The following is a 12,372-nucleotide window of genomic DNA, read 5'->3' as shown; positions in this document are numbered from 1 at the left end:
ATCTTCTTGGCAGTCCAGGGTACATTCCATACTCTTCTGCAGCACCACAACTCAAGGGTACTGATTCTTCTTCTATTATCCTTAGTCATTGTTCATGTATATCAAGTATATGAGAAGACCAGCAGATGCACCTTTGTCTCCAGACTGACATCGTTGCTCTTTAGCACTTTGGAGAGGTCCCCAACAGCAGACTTTCCCATTGTATGTGCTCACAGCAGAACTGATCAACAGAATTATAAAGGCTGTTATGTTCCTGAAACAGCCTGCCAGGCCTTGTTTCCAAGGTGCCTCTGCGTAGGTTCAATCTGCTAACCTTTTAGTGAATAGTCATGTACCTAACTTAAAATTTAATGCTTAGTATCTCATCAGACCTGGATGTCCAAATTTCTTTAAAGTCCTGACACTATGTTTCATTGACTATGTACTCAAAGGCACTTAACTGTGTGGATAACAACAAACTGTGGCTGACCTTGAGGAGAATGGGAATTCCTCAAGAACTTGATTGTGCTCATTAGAAACCTATACTTGGACCAGGAAATAGTACTCAGAACAGAGCAAGGAAACACTGCACGGTTCAATCAGGAAAGGAGTGTGTCAGGGATGTGCCCTGTCTCCATACCTTTTCAGTCTATATGCAGAACAGATCATTGAGGAGGCTGAGCTTTATGAGGAGGAATGTGGCACCAGGATTGGAAGAAGACTCATCAACAACCTACATTATGCAGATGACACAACCTTGTTTGCTAAAACTGAGGAGGATCTGAAGCACTTGCTGCAGAAGGTCAAGGACTGCAGTCTTCAATGTGGCTTGAAGCTCAATATCAAGAAGACAAAGATTCTCACCACTGGGCCATTTGGTAGCACCACGTTAGATGGAGAAGAGATTGAGGTTGTTAATAATTACAGCTTGCTCGGCTCCACAATCAATACTCTTGGCACCATCAGTCAGGAAATCAAAAGACAAATTACACTGGGAAAATCTTCTGCCAGGGACCTCTCCAGAATACTGAGAAGCAATGATGCCAGTCTAGAGACTAAGGTGTGCCTGATGTAGGTCATAGTTTTTACAATTATTTGCTGTGCATCAGAGAACTGGACAATGACTAAAGACGGCAAAAGAAGAATTGATGCCTTTGAGTTGTTGTACTGGGGAAGAGTCTTGAACATACCATGGACTACCAAGAAAAGAAATTGGTCTGTCTTGGAAAGGATGAAACTAAGTTTCTCCTTGGAGGTGAGAATTTTGAAGCCCCGTCTCACATACTTTGGGCATGTGGCCAGGAGGGATTGGTCCTTGGAGAAGGACATCATGCTCAGACCAGGGGAGGAGTGGAAGACCCAGGTGAGCTGGATTGACACAGTAACTGGAGCAAGGGGGGTAGGTGTGTCGGAGTCAGTGAGACTGGCTGAGGACAGGGCAGGCTTCAGAGTTGTCATACAAAGGGTCACTGTGAGTCACATAACAATGTGACTCAATGGCACATAACAACATCAACAACATGTCTGAGCACTAGCTTTCTCCTCTCCTTTGGATAACGTATTGATATGTAACCTCTCTAAAGCTCTACTTATGCGCAACATAAAGATAATGACTCTTGTTTACTCCCTGGGGATTGTCTGAACATCAAATGGAACAATGGTATGAAGTGCACAGGATGGTGCCTGGAGGGGGCTCTGGTGGCATAGACCACAGACAACCGTAGTTGTCAACTCAAAGGTCACAACTCTGAAAGCTTTAGTCCACCAACTGCTCTGTAGGAAAAAGATGAGCCATTTCCTCCCGTCCAATGCACAGCGTCCTGAAAACACACTGGCGGGTCACCTATGAGTCAGATCCAACACAAAGGAAATGAGTTTGAGGGGTTTTTGACGTTGCCTAGAGCTGGGTGTACAATAAATAATAAACTCTTCTTCGTCCTTAATTGTGTAGAGTCTTTTTCTCACAAGTACTTAACAAAAGAATGATAGCAGTGACGGTGTATGTTTAAATGCAGCTGTTTATTTCATATGAAGACACAGCCAAGTGACAAGTCATGAACAAAATGCTTGTCTGGGGAAGCCCTTGGAGAACGCTATCAGGTCAGACCCTGAGACCACTGCTGGACAGCTGCACTGACAGATAAGCGCCCTTGGGGTGCAGCTCAGGACCTGAACCCTGTCTTTTCCTCAGCTGCAACAACAGCTGCCAGCAAAGCAGATGTAAGTAAACCAGCCTCTCCTCTGACAGCAGGTGCACCTGACTTGAAATGAAAAGAGAACAGAACTGTCAGAGATGGCAACTGGCTCTCTTGGGCTTTCAGGAAAAAAAAGAAAACCATAACCCAAACACTAAGCCTCTTAAACTATCAGTATCTTTAATGACTGTTAAATGTTATTTTTAAATTAGCCAATTTAATAAATACCTCGATTCATCTTAAAAGGGATAAACGAGAAAGGTCACCGTTACATGCAGTTTGCTCAGGAAATCACCCAGGACACAGGAAGTGCTTGTTGACCTTGAGTGAATCTCTTCATTACCATGGAAACACTCTACTTCTTTATCCGCAAAATGAAAGTAGATGAGTGTGGTGGTTTTCACACTCTTCCTGACACTGGCACCCTTCCTTCGGATGACAGCTTACATGGAAGAAAACAATGGAAATGAGCTGACATGGACGGGCAAGGATGGAGGGTCCAGGGTCTCTATGAGCTCATCACTGCCCCCAGACCTGACCCCAAAGCTCCCTGGAACATGGTTTGAAAACCACAGGCCCAAAGGGACCCTGGTGCAATAAGAGGTTAAGGGCTCTAACACTTATCAGGAGGTCAGCAGTACAAACCCATCGGCCAGCCTGTGGCAGTAAAGATCTTCCATAAAGATTCCCAGCCTGCGGAACTCCATGCAGCATTCACCATCCAGTCATGCAGGGTCCCCACGTGTCAGAATTAACTCACTGGCCAAGGGTTTAGGGGCATCTAAGTGGAGATGTCAAGCTGACTGACTACACAGCAGCCTGGAGCTCACGGCAGTGGCCCAGGCTGCAAAGAGAACTGCTGAAAGGAAAGACGAAATCAGAAAACCGTTGGCCCAGACACTGTCACAGCGTCTAGTCATATAAACTCAAAACAAACCAGTTGCCTTCAACCTGATTCTGACTCCTGGAAACCCATGTGTAAGAGCACAGCAACCATAATGGCTTTTTTTCTAAACAGTCACCAAGCCTTTGTTCTGAGGTGCCTCAGGATACGTGCTCATGGTTTATCTGTCACTACCTGGGCCATGTCACTAGGACACATTTCACGCTTCTGACAACTGCTTACTGAGCTTTCAGCTCTGTTTTGGGGCTGAGAATTCCACCCAATTAGTAGAGTCTTTACAACTCAATTCATGAAGACGCAACAACTGCATAGATGTAGCAACCGGACTTGAACACCCCAAACTTGCCAGATCAAACCCACCAACTCGATCTGGGACACGGGGCACTAGAGTTTGTTTTCAGTCACCTCTCAGAACTGGCTTGACAATCATTGCCTCTTTCTTCCCTTCCTGGACCACAGGTCTAGCTGATGATGCACTGGCCATTGTCTCCGGAAGGGACAGTGAAGCACTCGGTTACTCAAGTGTGGCTGGTAGTTCATACGCACCCACCCAGAGGCACCTCAGAAATAAGGCTTGGGGAGCCACTTTCAAAAGCCTGGCACCCATGGAACAGAGGTCTATCTACTCTGACACACTTGGGGTTAACGTGAGTCACACATTAACTCAGAGCCAACTGGTGCTAGCCACGAAGCTACGTATCATCTCACACACCTATAAAATGAAAATATCTCAAGTACTATTCACATGTTTAAAATATCCTTGACTATTACTTGCTCTCTGTCACTGCCATCCAGTCAGAACTGACTCCTGGTCGACCTTCCAGGGCCTTTCTGAGGCTTTAAACTACTCATCTTTCTTCCACAGATCGGCAGGTAGATTTGAACTGCTGGAGAGGTGCGGTCTTTGGGTTGTTGTTTTTATGTGCCTTTAAGTCAACTGAGACTCATAGCGACCCTACGTAAAATAGCTCTCAACCCTGCTCTATCCTAAGCCAATCTCACTGTTTCTGACACATCTACCCTCTTTATTCAAGGTACTGTTGTCACTCCATCTCATTCAGGGTCTTCCTCTTCTGAGCTGCCCTTCCACTCTTTCAAGCATGATGCCCTTCTCCAATGACTGATCCCTCCTGGCCACGTGCCCAAAATATGTGAGATGGTGCCTCAAAATCCTTGCCTCCAAGAAGCAGCTTGCTTTCACCCTCTCCAGGACAGATAGGTTAGCAGCACAAATCCCTACAAACAACATCCCTAGAGCTCCCCTATCCCTGACTGTTGTCATTGGGTACCACTGAGTCAGAAGGGACCCATAGCTGACCCTCCAGTGGGTTTTCAGAGGCAATTAATTGCATGGGAGGAGGCTGCCCATCCTTCTCCTGTAGAGAAGCTGGTGGCGAACAATGTGCTTTCAGGATTGCACACCAGCTTCTTGCCCCTAGGCCACTAGAGCTCTCATTACTAATTAAAAAAACAAAAAAGCCCAAATACACAAACATCTGGATCCCTACAATTATCATATAAATTTTATTGTAAGTTTTTAAACTGAAGAGTTTTCTTTTGGAAAGAAAAGTTTATGGAATTCCAAACAGCTATCATGTAAACGAAAGAAAGGAGGTGGGGGAACACAAGCATATTTAAATTTAAATTCCTTGGATGAAACACCCAAATCCACAGGTTACAAAATGGTCTTTGAAGATTGGGATGTTGACAGATTATGAAAGAAAAATAAGGGGCCATTAAACCTCTTCTTACTTTAAACTGAGAGCTGCTCTTTAATCATCAAAGACTTGGTGTGTTCACTATAATCCTGCAGTATACATTCAGCCAGAAGCCCTGATGGCTTAGAGACAGAAGTTCAAGTTTGAGGAAATGGCTGAGATTTCCGACAACTGCATTGTCTAAGCAAAAAGCTGAGAGACACTTTGTCCCGAATCTTGGGTGGCCTCCAGGACAAAGGTTTCGTGAGTGAGGCGATTCGAAGCTCACACAGCTGCCACAGTACAAGGAGGCAGGCACGCCAGGAAACCTGTGGTCTTGCTTCTGAAAAGTGTATCTGAGACTAATTGCTGCTCAGCTTGACTCTTCCATTTTCTTTATGCTTCTCTTCAGGCCAGGAGTAAAGGGACAAAGGAAACAGGGACCTGAGAAACAGTCCCTAGATGGCGCAAATGGTTAACACACATGGCTGTTACTCAAAGACAGGACACACAAGCCCACTCGGGGTATCCTGAAGAAAGCCTGGCAATATAGTCCTGAAAAAAAATCAGCCTCTGAAAACCCAGAGTACAGCACCATTCTCCTTGAGTCAGAATTGGTTCCAAAGCAACTGATTTTCTTGAATAGGTAAAGGGTTCAAGTCTACCAACAAGTTGGTACTCCTAATCTATCACTGAATTCAATCCAGTTTTCCCTGGAGGAGAGATTGAGGAGGGAGTACATTTCAAGGAGAAGAACAAGACAGTTATGGCTTCAAAGCTTGGCTCAGTGCAGGAGCAGCCTGTGTTAATGTGTAGCTGGACACCCCAGGGGCCTGAGGCAGCTGATGTGGACATGGAGGGCCTTACCAGCTACTGATACACTGTAATACTGCTATAAACTTATTGCCATCAAGTCAGAACTGACCCATAGCTGACCCTCCATTATGCTTCGGAGGCTAAAAAATGCACATGAGGAGGTTGCCCATCTTTCTCCCACGGAGCTGCTGGCAGATTTGAACCCTCAGACAGGTGCCACATTGGATTAACAGCAGCCTCCCTCTGTGGACTACACCTCCAGTTGTCAAATATTTCAAACAAATGCCTTTATACCAGATTACAGGCAAAGCCTTCAAAAGGAGGACCTGAAACTGGCAAGAAAGAGGAAGTTATTCAGCGACTTAAAAACAGAGACATGATAGAAACAGCGTTTCAGGGAGATCATCCCCTCCGCGGTGAGGTTTCTGCTTTATCTCACCAGGAAGGGCAAAGGCAAGAGCTTTTCCTAAGCCTGTGCCCAGGGTAGGTGAAAAGCTCTGTTTATTCTGCCAGCATCTCATGGGGAGTGGCTGGCTGGTAACTTCAAAACAGCCAAGCTCTGCTTATTAGAGATAAAGTCTGGTCTCGGCTTCCCCCGTGTGCTGCTTATTAACTGCTGGTGAGCTAACAACTGACGGAATGGAATGCCCCTCAGGTAGCCTGGGATCAAATCATTGTCATCTCTGTCAAAGAGAATAGAGAGCTCTTCCTGGTTGATATTCAGAAGGAGAGTGCCTGGTATTGCTTCCTACTTCTTAGTCTAGAAGCCCTTGAAGCCTGTGCATAATATTGTTATGTGCCACAGGGTCCATTCTGACTCCCAGGGACCCTGTGCACCATAGATCCTGTGCCATCCGCACTATCGTGGCTGTGCCCGAACCCACTGTCGCAGCTACCATATCAATCCATCTCCTTGAGTGTCTTCCTCCTTCTTGCTGACACTCTGCTTTCCCAAGTTAAGATATTTTGCTCCAGTGACTGGTCCCTCCTGATAACAGGCCCAAAGTATATGAGAAAGGGTTTCACTATCTTGTCTTCTACGGAGCTGCACTCCTTCCAAAACAGGTTGAACTCAACTCAATGTTTTTGAGTCAGAATCAACTCATAGCTGATCCTCTAGTGGGTTTTCAGAGGTTACACTTCACGTGGCAGGAGACTGCCCAGCTTTCTCCCTCAGAGCTGCTAGTTCAAAACAGACCAGAAACATCTGAGTTCAGCTTGCCAGAAGTTAAAGCTGGATTTAGAAAAGGTTGTGGCTCCAGGGGTAACACTACTGACATCAGACGGATCCTGGCTGAAAGCAAAGAATACCGGAAGAATGTCTATTTGTGCTTTACTGACTATGCAAAGGCATATAACTTTGTGGATCAAAACAAATTATGGCTGACATTGAGAAGAGTGATACCCCAAAACCCTTAACTGTGCTTGTGTGAAACCTATTCCCAGACTAGGACGCTACTGTGTGAACAGAGCAATAGTGCATGGTTTAAAATTATGTCAGTAAAAGTGTGCAGAAGGCCTGAGACAGGGAGAGAGTCTAGCTTTGAGCAGTCATGAACACGCAGTTATGGGAAGGAAGTGAACTCAATTAGCACATGGGAGAGGAAAAACCCTGCACAATTTTGAGAACATGTGTTCGAAGGTGATCAGATCAGAGTAAGCCAGGCTCCACAATTAGGGCTCTGGCAGACCTGAGTTTAGGGACCGTCCACCTTGAGTTCATGCTTGATACAGACCTGATTTTCACTTAGAGGTGTTTGTTGTGTTTTTTTTTCTTTTGATACAAATCCTAAGAGCAACAGATCAGAACCCTGCCCTATCCCACACCATCCTCACAATCTCCACCATAACCAAGCCCATGGTGACAGTCACGGTGCCAATCCATCTTTTTCAGGATCTTCTTCTCTTTCTATGACCCTCTACCTTTTCTTGCATGTCTTTTCCCAAGGAATCGTCCCTCCTGAAAACATGCCCCAAAGTATCTGAGACAAAGCTTCACCCATCCTTGCCTAAACAGCACTCTGGTTGCAATTCCTCCAAAACAAACTTGTTCTTTTGAGTGTCTGTGGGATACTGGATACTCTTCGACAACATTGCAAGCTAAATGCATCAATTCTTCTTCAGGAAAACTTACTGTCCAGCTTTCAGATATAGAGGAAACAGGTGAAAATACTGTGGCTTAGATCAGATACACCTTAGTCTTTAAATGGGTATCTCTGCTCTTTAGCACTTTGGAGAAGTCCTTAACAGTAGATTTTTCCCAATGCAACAAACACATCTTTTGATTTCTTATCTGTTACTACCATAGTTATTAATTGTAGATCCAAGTAAAAGGGAATTTTTGACAACTTCAATCTTTTCACCATCTAGCATGATATTACCTGTAGGTCCAGTGGTGAAGATTTTGTTTTCTTGATGTTGTTAGGTAACTTAACAACAATATAGTTCAGAGAGGAGGCAGGGCACAGAGGACCTGGGAAGTTACCAATAAGGAAGCTACCAATAAGGTCTTGGGCATTTGCTCTATATTCATGGAGTTTGGCACCAAAGATTAAAGCGACCTCATTTTAAAAAGATGTCTCTGGCTGCTGTGTTGAGAAGAGATTGGAGAAAGACAAGGGAAGATGTAGAAGAATTAGACAGAAGATGTGGACCACAGGAGCTTTGCAGTGCCCAAAACTGGTGAGAGTCTAAGTTTGTTCTGAAGCAGTTTACAGGGTTTGCTGACAGAGTGATGTTTTAGAGCAAATGTTAAGTTGGAGATCACTCTCCACCTTTGGCCTAAGTGAATAGAATAATGATTTCAAGATAAGCAAGCCTGAAAATCAGGTAGGTGTTTAAGTGTTTGGGGCATGGGGATGGTGCCGATTAACAGGATGGCTGAGGAACTAGGAGGAGGCCTGATGGTACAATGGTTAAGCACTCTTCCCCTACTCTAAAGGTTGGCAGTTCAAGCTCAGGAGATAAAGATCTGATAATCTGCTTCCATAGAGAAAACTACAAGGGGCAGTTCTACTGTCTCACGGAGTTGTAATGAGTCAGAATTGACAGTAGTGAGTTTGCTGTTTTGGCCTGAACTTAAGATGGAAATCGAATAGAAATCTAAGGGGTGATGTCAAGTACACAAATGGTCTGTTAGGCAGAGGAACAAGGAGAATGGGAATCTGGGGCTCATCAGGGTATGGAGGGTATTAAAGGCAAGGAAACGGAATATGATTGCTCAGGCCATGAGTGATAACAGATAAAAGAGCTGAGGACTCTGTCCTTGGGCTCCTCCACAAGAAAAGCAAGGAGAGATAAAGAGAACACACAAAGAAGACTTAGAACAAAGGGCAAGTAAACAAAAAGATACTTAGGAGAGGCTGCTTCTCAGACAAGATATTTAGGAGATTCCACTTGGAATCATGGAAACCTTACATGTGTGGGAGGTAATCAAGTCCACAGTGAATTCCCTAAAAGAAGGGAGCCATTATCACAACAGATCAACACCTCTAAAGTTTTATTCAAACAATAACTGGTGCTGTAGTGGTAAGAAGCTGGGCGGCAATTCCAAAGCTGTAGTCAGCTGCATCCATTTCTTTTCTTTTTTAAATGGAGATTTTAATGAAAGTTTATACAGCACTTGGATTTCCATTCATTCATTGTTGCACATTTTCCTCCCTGCCCCCACTCCAAGTTCATTTTAAAAAAAAAAATTCTTTCATTGTTACACAGTCCCCACCCCCACCCTGACCACTTTACTATGCAATTCTTATTTTGGACTTTGTCATGCCAATAATACCTAATCATTCATATATATATTCCTTTTATACAGTTCTCTTCCTTGTCTGTTTCAATGCCACTTCACCAAGGAAGATATTCAGATGGTGAATAAACACATGAAGAAATGTTCAAAATCCCTAGCTCTAAGAGAGATGCAAATCAAAACAACTATGAGATATTATCTCACCCCAGTAAGAATAGTAAAATTCAACAGAGCAGCAAACAACAAATGGTGGTGATATTGTGGAGAAACTACATCCATTTCTATATCCCAGGAAATTCTGCTCATCTCCTGAGGCATTGAACTAAATCAGTTTTAGGGACTGGAAAGTAATGTATGAGCAGCAGGAGGAAGAAGGGAAGTTAAAGTATCTAAGATACTAACACTCAAAGGTAGCTCTTGTGGTCTAGTGGCGAGAAGCTGCACTGCAATCCCAAAGGCACATGGTTCAAATCCACCAGATGCTCCGATGGAGAAGGAGGGACAATCTCCTCCTGCTAGTCAGATCTGATTCAACGTCACACAACAACAACCAAAAAGAAGAAAAAAAACCCCATAAACTAAGATATTAACACTCAAAAGGAAGGGGATAAGGAATCTGTGGTCAGGAGGTATGCTGAGCTCGGTTACTCTATGGCCTGAAAATCAGAACAAAATCACAATAAAATTGAAGAGAATTCTTTTTCACAGACTCTTGAAGACACTGACAGGTACATACCCTACCATTCACTATCACGGAATTAATTATCACTGCTATTGCTGTGAGGTGCGGTGAAACACATTTCAACGCGTCGTGACCCTGTGTGACAGAGCAGAATCGCTTCACAGGGTTTTCTTAGCTGTTTGGTGTTGGGCAACTAACTGTAAGGTCAGCAGTTCAAATTTACCAGCCACCAGAGAAGAAAAATGGAGCCCAGTCTCCTTGTGTAAAGATGTACAGCCTCAGGGAAGCTCTGGTGGCCTAGTGGCAAGGAGCTGCAACTACAATCCCAGAGGTGCACGGTTCGAATCCACCAGATGCTCTGCCGGGGAAGGAGGGACAATCTCCTCCTGTACCAGTCAGATCTGATTTGACGGTACACGCGCACAAAAGTTAAAAAAAAAGATGTACAGCCTCAGAAACCTGACAGAGAGTCACCATGAGTCAGCATCAACTTGAGGGCAGCGGGCAATGATGACAAGAACAATGAAGTCACTGGGAACCACCAACAATTCTGACAGTGAAGTGCTTCACTGTTGCACCACCAGGCTCCTTTCATCATCATTAAGCGCTATACTTTCTTAAAATTCAACAAGTTATCTTTTGGGTTTTACAATAATAAAAACAATACTAGTATTGGAAATAATAATAATAATAATGGCTACATTGGCTGAGCACTCACATCTGGAAGATACCAGAATTAATTAGACTTTAAATAAGACTTTACAGAATTAATCCTAACTCCGTGGGGAAGCATGCTTAGTACCATGCTGTAGTTGATGACTTTAGAGTTCAGCAGGGTTAATACCACATTCTCATGCCTCAGTCTAAACACCTCCAGGACAAGAATGTGTAATGCTATTGCTGTTGTGTACTGCTGATTTAGAACCAACCCATAGCTGACCCTCCAGCAGGTTTTCAGAGGCAGTAAATCACTCGTGAAGAGATTGCCTATCTTTCTCCCTCAGAGCAGCTAGTGGATTAGAACCAAGTGCTTTTGAGTTAGCAGTCTAACTCCTTACCACTAAGCCACCAGAGCTCCCAATGAATTCAGTTTAGAGGTGAGTTTTGCAACTAGAGAAGAATTAGTTATCTAGTTTCCTTAGTTATCTAGTGCTGCTATAAAATAAATATCATAAGAGGGTAGCTTTGATAAACAGAAAGTTATTTTCGCATAGTTTGGTGGCAAGAATTATGAACTCAGGCCATAACCCTATGGATGGCTTCCTCTGTCAGTTTTGGGGATGAAGAGAACAGGGAGGAGGCTCTTGTTTCCTTGTTCCTTAGAGAATTCCATAGGTCTTGGTCTTCCAACATCAGTTTGATTAATCTCTTTATATCTCAAAAGAGAGTGTCTAAAACTAATCCTGTCTCATTAGAATAACAAAGACAATCCATCCCCAAATGGGACTGTAAGTATATTGTTATTGTGTACTCTCCTTGCCAAGTGTTTTCAGAGGTAGTTAAACACATGGAAGGAGATCGCCCATCTTTCTTCCATGGAGCAGATGATGGATTAGAAACTTGTGTCTTCGGGACTGCAGCACAGCTTCTTACAAGAAAGCTGCCTGAGGTCCATTATCCACAAGCATAGAGATTAGGATTTACAAGACATATTTTGGAGGGACACACAATTCAATCCATAACCAATGATCACACTTAGGCCAGGGGATTGTCTTCAGGATTAAGTAACAGATTTGGCAATTCACTCGGGGAAATTTATGGACTAGTTACTTAAATCTAGAGGGTATTTTACAAAAGGAATGCTAAAGCCTCTATTATGACTACCTAAAAAGGACAACAGGTTCACACTGACATTTTCTGCTGGAGTTTTGAAAGAGACAAGCCCCATGAACAAAGAGCTCCACTTTCTACTGGTTGAATCAAGTATGCCCCGCTGCTGAGTGCACTTGGCTGGAGATCAGAAGAGGACTGAAGACAAAAGAAGCCGCCAGGAAACAACCCCTGGTGGTTGCCACACCAGGGAGCTTCCCTTTGAAGTCTCTCCCTACAGATTTGCTGAGGTAAGATGTTTTTCAACGTTAGACAATGAACCAGTCCTCAGAGAGCTGCTATTTGCAAAGAGAGAAGAAACAGAGACCTGCAGACCTGTTGGATTGTTTTAAACTCTGCTTCTTACCTGGATCCACATCAGAAGAGCTGGGAAAAGAAAAGGCTTCCAGAGAACTCCATGCCTCGCTGTTGACCTCCTGGCTGGGTTTCCGCAGCACGTAGTTTCTTATGTCAGAAGCTGATGGCAGGTCCAAAGAGCTGCTCTCCTCTGCCTGGCTGCTTGGAGTGGCTTCCTGGGCGGCCAT

At 44.1% G+C, this 12,372-nt stretch overlaps 1 protein-coding gene across 1 annotated transcript in view; it reads right to left on the bottom strand.

Annotated features, from left to right (window-relative positions):
* LOC102868694 (chromosome unknown open reading frame, human C20orf196) overlaps positions 1 to 12,372 on the bottom strand; it is a 96,287-nt gene extending 83,915 nt beyond the window's left edge. Inside the window, exon 1 of the mRNA XM_006894264.1 lies at positions 12,195 to 12,372. Within this exon, the coding sequence (XP_006894326.1) occupies positions 12,195 to 12,372 (178 nt within the window). The remainder of the gene's footprint in view (positions 1 to 12,194) is intronic.

Source organism: Elephantulus edwardii, unplaced genomic scaffold, assembly GCF_000299155.1.
Source record: "Elephantulus edwardii isolate Elephantulus edwardi_28Jun2011 unplaced genomic scaffold, EleEdw1.0 scaffold00138, whole genome shotgun sequence".
Lineage (NCBI taxonomy): Eukaryota > Metazoa > Chordata > Mammalia > Macroscelidea > Macroscelididae > Elephantulus > Elephantulus edwardii.
This window is presented reverse-complemented; position numbering and strand designations above follow the sequence as displayed.